This window comes from Nilaparvata lugens, chromosome 7 (genome assembly GCF_014356525.2).
Source record: "Nilaparvata lugens isolate BPH chromosome 7, ASM1435652v1, whole genome shotgun sequence".
NCBI classification, from domain to species: Eukaryota; Metazoa; Arthropoda; class Insecta; order Hemiptera; family Delphacidae; genus Nilaparvata; species Nilaparvata lugens.
Window position 1 is genome coordinate 17,733,728 of NC_052510.1, and position 14,841 is coordinate 17,748,568.

The 14,841-nt window shown below is 33.6% G+C and overlaps 1 protein-coding gene across 5 annotated transcripts in view; it reads right to left on the reverse strand.

The window, feature by feature from the left end:
• Nucleotides 1-14,841, reverse strand: part of LOC111047271 (cytochrome P450 4C1-like) — a 437,563-nt gene that overhangs the window by 13,338 nt on the left and 409,384 nt on the right. For 2 of the 5 annotated variants that reach the window (XM_039432219.1, XM_039432221.1), the window contains exons 2-5: nt 4,167-4,340; nt 3,254-3,360; nt 2,305-2,392; nt 1,803-1,988 (exon numbers count right to left, since the gene is read on the reverse strand). The exons of 1 other annotated variant lie outside the window; for it this stretch is intronic. In XM_039432219.1, the coding sequence (XP_039288153.1) occupies nt 1,803-1,988; nt 2,305-2,392; nt 3,254-3,360; nt 4,167-4,340 (555 nt within the window). Of the gene's footprint in view, nt 1-1,802; nt 1,989-2,304; nt 2,393-3,253; nt 3,361-4,166; nt 4,493-5,153; nt 5,443-14,841 lie in introns of those variants that run through there. 2 more of the 5 variants (XM_039432223.1, XM_039432222.1) reach the window with 2 other exon arrangements.

Here is a 14,841-nt window from a genome sequence, read left to right on the forward strand (position 1 = left end):
GCCCATCAATTTTTTATCTTTCATGGTTGTGCTCATTGGGAAAGCCTGTTTGATTTTATTATATAATGAGCGGGAAAAAGCGTTCAATGCACTATTACTTGATTTTTCTCTCATACAGTCATCCCATTTTAGTTTCTTGGCCCCTCCCTCTATGAATTAGAATTTGATCATGAGTAGTTCACCCCCAAGATATCAAGAACGAAGTCTGTTCAACTTAACCCCCCCGCCCATACACTGTGGAAACCTCATAGTCATACCATGGAGCATTGTCATGATAGTTTTAACGTGTGAAAGTCTTCTTCTTGATTTTGAGTAAACATTCGAAATCAATAAAATATAAATAAAAATATTGATGATGTCGTGAACCAAGTTGAAGTTTATGCTAGTCTATTCAATAAATATCAACTATTGCGAGTACCTACAATTTTGAAATAAGTGGATCTACAGCGCGAGATTCCATGTGTTCTTATTGGCTGCTGCCCATAAGGTTATCATTTGGAGCGATCTGATTGGTCAGGTAGAATCTCAAGTAAGCACTTCTGAATATAAAGATTTTCTTGTCAAGATGTCAAGCCAGTTCTCAGCTGAAATTTGTCTAAACGGCACGAAAGCTCTTACTTTTGACTTAGTTTGAACTTGGAATCGTTCTGAATAGCCTACAGACAATAGTTTTTAAATCCATGTCAGTGAAACTGAAAACTTTAAGTCTAATTAAAGCAACCGCCTTGCATATATCTATAGTATTCATCCGCATATTTGATATTTGTATTAAATTTGAAATAGACAAACAACTCAATGTGAAGCATCGAAGTTATTGAAAATAGCAGATACGAATATTCAAATCATAGTAAAGATAATAGGCCTAATGACATAGCCACCTCTAATACAAGGCCGCGGCCTACGATATTGCAACGTCGCAGTGTAGGCCTAGAATCTATGCATGATCGGTGAAAAAGATCAGCTGGTATTTTTTAAAATCTTTTTCACCAATCATGTATTAGATTCTAGGCCTACACTGCGACGTTGCAATATCGTAGGCCGCGGCCTTGTATTAGAGGTGGCTATGCTAATGATCATCCCTTGTAAAAGAATGGTATGGAACCTTTATCTTCGAAATACAGACACTCCACAGTGCTGAAACGCTAGAGTGAGAAAGTAACAAATTAGTTATTGAGACCCTAAACTTGAGCCTTTAATATGGAATTGAATAGAAAATTAGTTATTGATATGATCAAAAAAGTAATAACTCAATCTCCAAATTCCAATTGTATATCTTTTAAATTTTACCAGATCAAACACCTACTATATCAAGTGGAAAAAGTGAATTCAATTCTCAATGCATTACTGTGTCAACTCGAATTAAGTTGATATTTTCCTTTATAAAAAAAGTTCTAGCCTATAAAAATCGATTTGATGAATCTGGGGAGAAATACCTTGAACTTGAATGGCATTTTTTGCGCATGAGAAATTTGAATGGCAAGTGCTAGATAAATCGATGTCGGATAACTGGAACGAAACCTGGAAACTGATTTATTTGAGAGGTTGCATTTTGTGAGTCAAAATGGTTTCATGTTCTCGATGTCTTGAAAAACCATAATATGGTTAAGGTGTTAACCCATCAAATGAACATTGATTGGTTATTGTTAATTTTTTATAGATGATTCCCCTAGAGTGAGAACTTAAAAGCTGTTTTCCCACAAAACAGCTTTTTTGAGTTATTACAGTAATGATCTCATGGTGCGATATATTCTACTTCTGATAATTAATTTGAATATAGAATAGTTTTTACAACTCTCACTCACCGCATAAGAAATCCAACGTGCATTTGCCAGTGTATTCACCAATGTCAAAAGTTGGTTTGCCAACTTGCTCTTCCAATTTCTGAACAAGTACATCACTCTGCTCATTGAATGTTGTCAAGAAATTTTCCAAAAGTTTTTGATGGAAGGTCGGATTCACCATTTTCCTCAGTTTTCGCCATCTGTCTCCTGGAATCACAGAAGAGGTTGAATAATAGAGGTATGAAAAATTAGGATGTTTAATAGAATAGACGTTGAGAATGGTTGAAGCAGGGAGTGGACTTATACATAGAAAACTTGAAATATTTTTTAAAGTACTACTACACTCAGGTCTGCATTATTCGACAATTACTTCAAGACCAAGATTTGAGCAAAAATTTATGACGAAGATCAGGACTACGAAGATAAAGACAAAATTCAAAACCCAGTTGAATGGAACAGATTTAAACACTTGACGGAAAAATTGATTGAAAGAAACAAAACTGAAAAAGATTTATGAACTCACCTGATGCTACAAATATCCCGTCACAGTGAACTTTGAAAAACCTGTAGGTAGGATCTTTATTTGTCCCGTACTCACTACTTAGGATTGCCTAAAATGGATATTAAATATAATGAAACTACAAAGTGTGTAATATAGTATTTGATTGACATTTTCAGCCAATATTTATCAAATCAATTCATAGAATAGTTAAAGTGATATTTTCGTGAAAATATGAATTGTACTAAATGCTGTCACTACCACTTATTCAAAATTCTCTACTCTCAATTAGAGATAAGTGGTTATGACAATGCTTTATTTTCCAGGTTGTTCAATTGAATAATGCAAACTATTGGAATGAAAGTATGCTACGAATGAATTTATTCATTTATATTCATATTCTATGAGTGCTATAATTTATCTCATTTCATCCTGTTAATAACAGATGAAATATAAGCTGTTGATTCTTTCTCAGAACGTATTATATGTTAACGCATTATATGTTAGTCATCTTACTTCAGTTTAAATCTTTATAATTATGTAATAACTATTCTACTGATAACTGGCATGATTAGCAGTGTCCAACACTACTCACTCCTTTATATAGAAGAAGTGAAAAGTTTCACTCATATAATACTACCAAATGTTTTGACGTCACTCTTAATCCAATAACTTGTTTTGCGGTACGGAAAATTACAATACATCTAAGTGGAAATCGATTTATTTGGCTTAATTGAGCTTGGTAACATTAAATACATAGTCATTAAATTTGAATCAATAATGATTTTTTTAAATAATTAATTCTCATTGGTTCAAATTGAACAAGAACTATTCTTCAAGTTGCTGAACATGACCTATCTTATCAAGGAATACTATCGCCTAATGCTCCCTATTAGGATACAAATTCCGTTCTACATTTCTCCAAAAATTTTAAAAATTTGATAATGTATATTCCAGTAAGCTCAATACTCACCTCGATGTGTTCAGGTTCAGCAAGATTCACCCAGAGGAATGGTCCAAGCCAAACTCTAACTGTGGGACCGTAAGTATTTATCAGATCCAGCTGAATATTGTTGAAACCTGTGGAGATTTCTCAGTGGAAGTCAATATTATCATGACTGAATTGGTTGTGATTGATGCAATCTCCTGAATCCATTTTAGCTTCTGAAGAAATGTTTCAAAACAAGGCATTTCCCAAAATATGAATTGTAAAGTTCGTCACTGTCATTATGTGGAGAATAGAAAATGGAAAGTTGGATTGAAATTATCATCATACTTGATACCAGAAATTGAATTCAATTGATGTATTGTTCAATTCTAATTTTCATTCTCTACTACTTGTTCATGGAATAACATAATAATTATTGAATTGCTTGGGGTGATATCCAAATAATCTCTAGGCTTGTGCCTGAGTCACTTTGAGAATATTATGATAAGTAATTGAGGACCTACAACCTTTAGAAAAAGGAATGAGTTCCAAACCACTATTAAAATATTTTTAACGATATTCTCGTTACTCGTTCAATAGTCGAGATTCCAGCCACAGAACAAACAGCTTTCAATCCCATTGATCTCAAAATTCTTCAGTATGAATAATTAATATATTCCAAAATAATAAATATTTTCTCCAACAGAATTCATGGATTGCTAAGATTCAATCAGAAAGAAATTATTCAAATATTCAATCGCATCTGGACCCTTAATGGGAAATCAATGGTTTACATTTTCTGGAAATGCTCAACTCCCTTTAAAAGAATTCTGATCTGCATCAGGTACAATTTGATTCATATTTTCAATTGTAATCTATTGAGAAAATTGGAATGTAAGTTTTTATATTTTCTCTATTGAACAAATAATTCTTCATCAACAACATTATTTTCACTTACCTTCCATATCAAGACCCAAAAATAGATGAGCGTTACCAATGATAGGCAGACATGGAGGACCTGGAATCTTGGATATCATTGCCGAAATCCGTTGCATTCTCCTCATGTACCAAGTCACAAAACCCACAGCAAAGAACATCAGTAGATAAGGAAATACGCCAGCAAACCATTTCACTGCAATAATGTTGGTTAACTACAAAAACACTGAGATTTTTGCTTGCAGGAATATCAAAATTATATGCTTTATTTCAATTCAATTCAGTTTATTTCCAAAAATATATTACACGAATAAGAAATACAATATACAACATATTTTGGAATCCCCCTACTAGACTATGCATCTGTGTGTAGGGGGGGAGTTCCACTTTATACATAATAAGCTTAATCTGCTCATAGAAGTAACTAATAGAGAATACACTTATATTATGGATGTATTATTAATATTCTGCTTATAAAATAGATAATTATGTGCTGATGTATATTTAAGAATGAGTATGTAGGAATATGTATGTAGGAATAAGTATACTTAATACCTTGATTGATAAAAGAATAAATAAAGAAGAAATAACAATATTTTTTGAAGACCGCAGTGGCAGGGATTCCAGAAATTCTCAGAAGAGAGAATGAAAAAAAAGCATAAACCAGAAAGGCAAAACAGTCAAATCGGTTATATCAATGATAAAATAAATACCAATCAATTGTCTGGAAACCTTGAAGTCGTGTTGGTCACCAAGCATAACGAGATTGGAGTAGTTCTTCTGAAGCTTCCCAACCAATCTGGTACAGCCACCTGTCCACCCTCTTCCTAAACACTACCAAACTAAATGCCTCTGCTTCCCTAATCACCCCTGGCACATTTCTGTACAAGACATGGGCCAGGTATGAAGGATTTGTCAATTCAGAGCCGTGAGTCAGCTGAGGTATCTCAGATATTTGCTCAGGATTTGTCAATTCAGAGCCGTGAGTCAGCTGAGGTATCTCAAATATTTGCAACGAAATCAAATTATTACGTACTTGTATTCTTGCAATTATAGAGAAATTTGAAATCAAATCAATGGAAATAGTCTAGGCAATGAATGCTTAAAAATGGGTATAGATGAAAAAGTTTGGAAGACAATATTTTAGATCACGCAGTTCTGTTTAGGGTAGTGAGTAGGTAAACATACCACAAGCTCCCACCCCTATCACCTGTGCTAAGGGGATGAAGGTAATTCAAAGCTACCATTTTTTTAGTTTAACGCATATAACTCGAACATTATGCATCTTAAACATTAGCGAAAAATTGGACAGTCCAACTCTTTAAAAAGGCTTCCAAAGAATATCGTAGCTTAGTACTACAGTTTACAGTATTAAAATTATTATTGTTTCGCTAACGAATTCCCGAGCAATTCCTTCATATCCCGAGCTCTTATCTCTCAATATTATTTGTTTAAAATCAAATAATCCATGATTAGATAATATTCATCTATACTTGAGAAATTTCATCCTAGTAGAAGCCGGGTAGTTCGAAAACTACCGTTCCAATAAACAATACATTGGACTATGTGAATATATTCTCCCATTCTATAGATTAGTTACTAAGAATCGAATAAAAAAGATATTATGATAACTGGAACATAATCTAAATGATCCCACTCAATTCACATCACAAAACCTCTGTAGTAGCCTACTGTTGTGTGATAAATTCATGACCAGTACATTAATTTGTATACGCATATTGATCTGTAGCCTAATATTGTCTGATAATTTTATTGATACTTCTAGTTCAAAAGCGCCTTTCCGGCTAACGGGGAGAAATTCCGATCCTAATTATGAACTATAATATGTGTTTCATGTCATTATAGACGAAGTTATCGATTGGTGTTGAAACTTTATTGATGTTCTCGTCAATAACTTGTAAATTAGGTTCATGAAAGAAAGATTTTTTCAAATTTTAAGAGCTTTTGGAAGCTTTATTCACAAGTAGAGGTGACAATATATATTCTTTGCCTAATTTTATCCTACTGAGTGTTATGCCCATATGCATATGCCTGTGCGTATTATGTCATAATATCGGGACACCGAGCTTTGCTTGTTATTTCTTTATTGATATACAGAACACAATTCTTTAACCTTCTAGTCGTGACCCTATTTTTTTCTGACGTTAGTCGTGATCCTGGGTCCCAGGGACCCGCTTCTTTCATATTGAATATCTCAATATATTTCAAGATATAATGTTATTCTAATATGTCCAAGGGTTATTGATAAACGCAACGAGCACTTATATGAAGCAGAAATCTATCTTCATTATAATTTTGAAAAATAATAAATCTATAAAACCTATATGAAGCAGAAATCGATCTTCATTATAATTATGAAAAATAATAAATCTATAAAACCTTGCATTTTTGGGGTAGTGAAGAGTAACGTTTGGTTATTGTTTCATATAAAGTGAACAAAAAATAATAGTGATGAATACTATGATGGATCTTACATGCTATCTACTAGAAAGATGGGAAAAAATTGGAAGGTCATAGTTCACTTTCAGGGTAGTTTTTACCCTACCCTCAAGCTCATGTTGCACAGTCTTTGCAAAACTTATGAAATTATAATGATGAATATTATCAGAAATCCCAAAAACTACATGAAACACTACTAGAAACATGGAAAATATATAAGGTCATATAAAGTTCACTTTTAGGGGAGGTTTAGTATCCCTGGGATAAAATGAAGTTCATTGGTTCCACTATCATCCTACTCAGGGTCAGTATTCTTATCTTGAACAGAACTATGAATTTATTTTTATCATCACCAATGTCATTGAAATAGAGATCTAGAAGTCAATTTGTACATTCTTCGAAGTCTCTGTTCAAAATGTACATGTTGACTGCTTGAATTACTGCTTTTTATTGTATAAAAATGTGCATTTGGAAAAAATGAAAAAAGTTACGTTAGTCGTGACCCTTGGGTCCCAGGGACCCAAAAGCGTAATTTCACGAAAACAACAAGTCACATAGCACTAACACTCTACATCAAGTTTAAGTGTCTACTGACATGAATTTACATGGGTCACAATAGACAGTAAAGCGAACGGGAGCAAAATTATAACTAAAACAAAAATTGGCCGGGTCCCTGGGATCCGGGGTCACGACTAGAAGGTTAAAATGATTGAGGAAGGACTAACAGTCACAGCCCAATACTTTTTCTTCTCCGAATTTTGATTCATACACTATAAATAGTCCAGAAAGTAGGTTATATATGTTCCATACACTTGAATTCAGGTCCAATTTCCAGTCCAAACATTTGAAAACAGAAAAGTTCTAATTTAGATTGTTTACAAACAAAATTTAATAACAAAATGACACTCTCCAATCACTTAAAACTGTAAAATAATGATTAACTTTTCAAATTTTAAGAGCTTTTGGAAGCTTTATTCACAAGTAGAGGTGACAATATATATTCTTTGCCTAATTTTATCCTACTGAGTGTTATGCCCATATGCATATGCCTGTGCGTATTATGTCATAATATCGGGACACCGAGCTTTGCTTGTTATTTCTTTATTGATATACAGAACACAATTCTTTAACCTTCTAGTCGTGACCCTATTTTTTTCTGACGTTAGTCGTGATCCTGGGTCCCAGGGACCCGCTTCTTTCATATTAAATATCTCAATATATTTCAAGATATAATGTTATTCTAATATGTCCAAGGGTTATTGATAAACGCAACGAGCACTTATATGAAGCAGAAATCGATCTTCATTATAATTATGAAAAATAATAAATCTATAAAACCTATATGAAGCAGAAATCGATCTTCATTATAATTATGAAAAATAATAAATCTATAAAACCTTGCATTTTTGGGGTAGTGAAGAGTAACGTTTGGTTATTGTTTCATATAAAGTGAACAAAAAATAATAGTGATGAATACTATGATGGATCTTACATGCTATCTACTAGAAAGATGGGAAAAAATTGGAAGGTCATAGTTCACTTTCAGGGTAGTTTTTACCCTATCCTCAAGTTCATGTTGCACAGTCTTTGCAAAACTTATGAAATTATAATGATGAATATTATCAGAAAACCCAAAAACTACATGAAACACTACTAGAAACATGGAAAATATATAAGGTCATATAAAGTTCACTTTTAGGGGAGGTTTAGTATCCCTGGGATAAGATGAAGTTCATTTGTTCCACTATCATCCTACTCAGGGTCAGTATTCTTATCTTGAACAGAACTATGAATTTATTTTTATCATCACCAATGTCATTGAAATAGAGATCTAGAAGTCAATTTGTACATTCTTCGAAGTCTCTGTTCAAAATGTACATGTTGACTGCTTGAATTATTGCTGCTTGAATTACTGCTTTTTATTGTATAAAAATGTGCATTTGGAAAAAATGAAAAAAGTTACGTTAGTCGTGACCCTTGGGTCCCAGGGACCCAAAAGCGTAATTTCACGAAAACAACAAGTCACATAGCACTAACACTCTACATCAAGTTTAAGTGTCTACTGACATGAATTTACATGGGTCACAATAGACAGTAAAGCGAACGGGAGAAAAATTATAACTAAAACAAAAATTGGCCAGGTCCCTGGGATCCGGGGTCACGACTAGAAGGTTAAAATGATTGAGGAAGGACTAACAGTCACAGCCCAAAACTTTTTCTTCTCCGAATTTTGATTCATACACTATAAATAGTCCAGAAAGTAGGTTATATATGTTCCATACACTTGAATTCAGGTCCAATTTCCAGTCCAAACATTTGAAAACAGAAAAGTTCTAATTTAGATTGTTTACAAACAAAATTGAATAACAAAATGACACTCTCCAATCACTTGAAACTGTAAAATAATGATTAACTTTGAAAATTGCTCTAATATAGAATGATAATTATTCCATGTCATGTCAACAAATCAGATTATTTTGATCAAGTCAATTAAAATTCCTAGATAATATTTCGAGAGAAAATTCTCCTCATGAATTATAGGTTTTGATATTCAGATTTTTTTTTAAATTGTACAGCAATAATTGGTGAACCAACCAGTTTTTGATCAATTTATATCCATTGAGTATAATTTCTACTAGCGCATAAGGAGGATATCATTACAATAATTATAAGGTACAATGAAGTATGAGAAATCACTCCCCCTTAATACTCAGAATGAACTATTAAACTTGTTAGGGAGGGAAGCCGATTGAAACAATAATCCGACTTACAATTCAGACCTGGAAATGTTTTTCTAGCGGTAATGCTAAAAATAACAGGGTATTGTGGATTGGAATCATAATCGATCCATCAGCAGCCCCAAAAATAAATGTGATTATTTCAAAAATGATTCTACTCAGCCATCCACGTGTATGTACGAGACTCGAACTGGTTTACTGGATTTTTTCGACAAAAACCTGGGCATCAGAGTCAGTCGACGCAGGTGTGCACACAAAAAGCGCTGTTTGTGTGCTCTCGCATGTAAGTTCTTCTAGGAGACGTTTCCTTGTCAGTCAAAAATGTCTGGTGAAACGTTAATAATTATTACTAATGCAGTTATGATATTATTGTATGCCGCTTGATGCAATATAGCAAGCTAAAATAGAAAATACCAAGAAAACCCACATACTATGCTACTTAAAAATTTGAAGAATAGATTACTTGCGTTGCTTATTAGGCTAGTGGCATAATTATTGAGACGCCACTAGACTTGACTCAACATGACTCGAACCGCTAGATGAGTTAATTGAACGAGTGTGAGGGAGTTCTTACTCATGACTCGAGGCCAAAGTAGTTGTCCGTCCGTCCGTCTGTGGGTTAGTTTGTTCATTTGTATGTTCTACAGTAACTTCAGAGAGAATTGATCAATCAGCTTCTAATTTTGAAAACGTACTTTTATTCTTTTGCAAGATTAAGAACAATTTTTACTTTCCTTGCCCTATTACCATAGGTAAGGAAAGTATTGCTTTCCGAAAAAAATTAATGTACCCCAATTTCTAAATTTCTATACGTTTCAAGGTCCCCTGAGTCCAAAAAAGTGGTTATGGGGTATTGGTCTGTATGTGTATGTGTGTGTGTGTGGTGTGTGTGTGTGTGTGTGTGTGTGTGTGTGTGTGTGTGGTGTGTGTGTGTGTGTGTGTGTGTGTGTGTGTATGTGTGTGTGTGTGTGTATATGTGTGTGTGTGTGTGTGTGTGTGTGTGTGTGTGTTGTGTGTGTGTGTGTGTGTGTGTGTGTGTGTGTGTGTGTGTGGTGTGTGTGTGTGTGTGTGTGTGGTGTGTGTGTGTGTGTGTGTGTGTTGTGTGTGTGTGTGTGTGTGTGTGTGTGTGTGGTGTGTGTGTGTGTGTGACACGAACAATTTAGATCCAATGCAATTCAAGATGGCGGATGAAATGGTGAAAATGTTGTCAAAAACAGGGTTTTTCGTGATTCTATCGAAAACGGCTCCAACGATTTTGATCAAATGTATACCTTAAATTGTCATTGATAAGCTCTATTAACTGCCACAAGTCCCATATATGTAAAAATTTCAGGAGCTCCGCCCCATCTATGCAAAGTTTGATTTTAGATTCCCAATTATCAGGCTTTAGATACAATTTAAACAAAGAATTCTAAGTGGAAAAGATTGAGAATGAAAATCTCTACAATTAATGTTCAGTAACATTTTCACCTAAAATTCAAAATAAGCTCGAGATTCGAGAAAATGTTATTATTTCAATTTCAAACTGTTAGCAACTGTCGATTCTATTAAGTCATTCACTATGAAGAGATAGCAGACCTCGCGTGTCTCCAGCGTTACGTTAGCTTCACACGCTTTCGGTTTCATTCGGTTCGGTTCGTTTTCGGTTCGGTTCGTTACCGAAAACGAATGAGGCTTTCATACATGTCAGGTTTTAATTCTTACGGTCCTAATTAGGTATTTTCTTCTCAAACACAGCTGTGCTTGGATTTTCACAGTTCATGCTTGTATATTTAAATATAACAGCTGGTGTTAAATTGTAAGATGTTATTTCTTGAACAACAAAATTTTCAAGTTAATTAAAAATTGTGAATTATTTGAATAGTTTCTTTTCGATTATGTTAATTTTGGATGTTCAGAGAGATTTTTTTTTAAATTGAAAATTTGTTCCTTGTTTTGACACATGGTATATAAACTTCATCTCTCCTCTCCATTGATGAAATCATGTAATATTCGTGGAAAAATAGATAAAAAAATTAAAATTCTCCCTTAGTTTTTATTGATATATTCATATTTTTTTAGCAAACTATTCATTGAGGAAAAAAAATTCTGTGAACTAACAGAAATGAATTGACCATATTATTTTGACTTGGAAAATTTTGAAACAGATAATCACGATATCAGGTTAAAATAATAAAAAAAAAAGTCAAGCGTTTGTAAAAGACTTTGTTTCTCCTGTTTCACCAGCAACGAATTCGAATATAATGAAACTTATTCGAGGGGGCGTTCGGTGCTATACGGTTGCTATTCGGTACCGAATTCAAACCGAATCATCGTTTCACACTTATCGGAATTTGCCGAAAACAAAACGAGCCGAACCGAACCGAAAGTGTGTGAAAGTAGCCTTATTGTCCTGTCACCAGCTGGCTTGAATCTTTGAATAGTAGACTTGAGATGCGCGGGAACACTAGCGTCAGGTGATCAATTTTCATAACGGCAAGGAAAGTTGTGTGAGTGCGCCACTCCAGATTTTTATTCTTCGAACCTTTTTACAGGTCGAGTTCGTTGAACAACAAAATTGACTCACTCCTTTGTCCTTTTTCAGGATATAAAATTAACATTGGAAGTGCGAAAGAAAAAAAAATGTTGTGATTTAGCATTTAGCAAGCTGGAATTAATTGCATGCCATTTTAATAATTCTTTTATTCATTCAAATTAGCTGTTGGTATCTGAGAGTTATCACACAGATTGTCCTTTATGCGCTGACACATGATTTCAGCTGATAATTACTATACAATATATTTAATTATAACTATTACATCAACTTGCTTCCTTTTACGTGTGTCTGTATGAATACTATCAGTCTGTAACATTAGGCACGCGTAATAATGAATATCGGGGCACCGAGCTTCGCTCGTTATTTGTTTATTGATAGACAAAACACAATTCATAAACAAAACACAATCTTTAAAATGATTGGGGAAGGACTAATATGCACAGCCCTAAATTGCTCCTTTCCGAATTTTTATTTATACACTAAAAATTGTAAAAAAAGTGGGTTATGTTCCATATACACTTGAATTCAGGTCCAATTCCAAGTCAAAACATAAAAGTTCCAATTTAGATTGTTTACAAACCAAATTGAATAACAAAGTAACACTAACTAATCACTTAAAACTGTAAAATAAATTAAATTTAGATACACTTGAATTATAATTTACTTTAATTTAGGATGATATACCATGTTATCTCAACATATACGATATTTTAATCAAGTTGATTACAATTTCTAGATGATATTTCTCATGACGAAGAAGAAAAAGAATAGAAAAAAGTAGAAGAAGATGTAGAAGTATAATTAGAAGAAGAAAAAGAAACGGAAGAAGAAAAAGAAGATGAAGAAGAAGAAGAAGGATAAAAAGAAAGTGAAAAAATGAAAAAGGGGAAGAAAAAGAATATGAAGAAGAAGAGGAAGAAGAATAAAAGGAGAAGGTGAAGAAGGAGGAAAAGAAGATGAAGAAGAAGAAGAAAAGGAAGTAGGAGAATAAAGAGAAGAAAAAAAGGAGAGAAGAGGAATAAGAAGAAAAAGGAGTAGAAAGTGAAAAAAGAAGAAAAAGAAGAAGGAAGTGAAAAAAGAAGAAAAAGAAGAAGGAAGTGAAAAAAGAAGAAAAAAAGGACGAGAAAGGAGAAGAAGAAGAGAAAGAAGATGGAGAAGGAAAATAATAATAAGAAAAATATAAAATAAGAGTACATGTTTTTTGTAATAACAACTCCTTACAATAATTTGAAAAAAGTCATCCTAGACATGAGGAATGAACGATCAAAGTTTCAATTTTTGCCATTGCTCTAACATAGGGTACGATGAGCTAAAAATTTTCATATTTTAGCCTAATGATTAATTCGATGATCAGCTGTTTTGAAACAAAAATTATTTTTTCATTGTTTATTCAGAGAAAAAGATGAGAGGATGGGACAAAGAGGAAGAGGGTGTGAGAGAGAAGAGAGACGAAAGAGGAAGAAGTGGTAGAAGAAAAAGAAGGAAAACGAGAAGAAGACAAAGGAGAAGGAGAAAGAGGAGAAGACGAAGGAGAAGGAGAAGAAAATGGGAAGAAGGCGAAGTCGGAGAAGAAGAGGAAGAAGTTGAAGAGGAGGAAGAAGATGAAGAAAAAGGAGAAGAAAAGGGAGAAAAAGAATAGGAAAAAAGAAAAAATAGATTAATAAAGTCGCATATCCTGCAACCCGGGATAAAATTGTATGGGATTAATGTGCAATCTTCTCAATCAGTGTTTACCAAAATCGAGTAAATATTCATATTTTGGAAGTTTAATTGATCGAGCGAAGTGAGGTCTAAGATTCAAGTCGACGGTTTTGCATTTCACTTCATGTTTGTAAGTTTATTTCTATGTTTTTATGTTTATATGTTCCGCATTCACGGCGAAACCCAGAAATAGATTATGAAATTTAACAGGCATGTTCATTTATGAACTTCGCGTTGACGTATGTATATACGGAGTGTCCCACCAAAGTTGTAACAGCAGTTGACCATAGATTCTACTCGACAATTCTGACAAAAATGGTTCGTAAACTTTTTTCCTATCGACCTTAGTTTTCGAGATATATAGATTTTTCAATATTTTCAGAATATGCCCACTTCCTGTCATTAAATACTCAATACCTCGAAAACTACTGGTCCAATTTCAAGGGTATTGTTGGAAAGAAAAAGACATTTCAAACAAGATTAATATAATTTCATTTGTTGTTAGATATTTTGTAGTTTTTTATTAGGGCTTAAACTTGAAAAAATGCTATTCCTCAAATTCAAAGTCGAATTTCAAACAGTTTATACTCGATTTTTCTCCGGGTAATTATAGCGGTTTCAATATTTCAAAAACTTCTCCATTTCATAAGCTTTCGAATGAGTATGAATTCGAGAAGGTAAGAACCATGATAAAGTGTTCAAAACTGCTAATATCTGGAATGAACACCTTCAAAATGAGGAAATTCACAAACAGCATGCATCAAGCGGTGGTCACAAGGGTGAAATCACCTGATTTCTCTCTGACAATATTCACAAGTTGCCATCATTTGCCACTAAGGCATATCTGTAAAAATTTCAGGAGCTCCGCCCCATCCATGCAAAAATTTGATTTTAATCAGATTGATCAAAAATTATCTGGATTCAATTTCCAATTATCAGGTCTCAGATATAATTTAAACGAAAAATTTCGAGTGGAAAAGATTGAGCATGAAAATCTCTTCAATTAATGTCCAATAACATTTTCATCAAAAATTGAAAATAAGCTTTAAATTTGAGAAAATGTGATTATTCAATTGCAAAGTGTTGGCAACTGTTGATTCTATTAAATCATTCACTATGAAGAGATAGCAGACCTCGCGTGTCTCCAGCGTTATTGTCCTTTCACCAGCTAGCTCAGATCTTTGAATAGTAGACTTGTGATGCGCGTGAACACTAACGTCAGGTGATCAATTTCCATAACCGCATTGAAAGTTTTGTGAGTG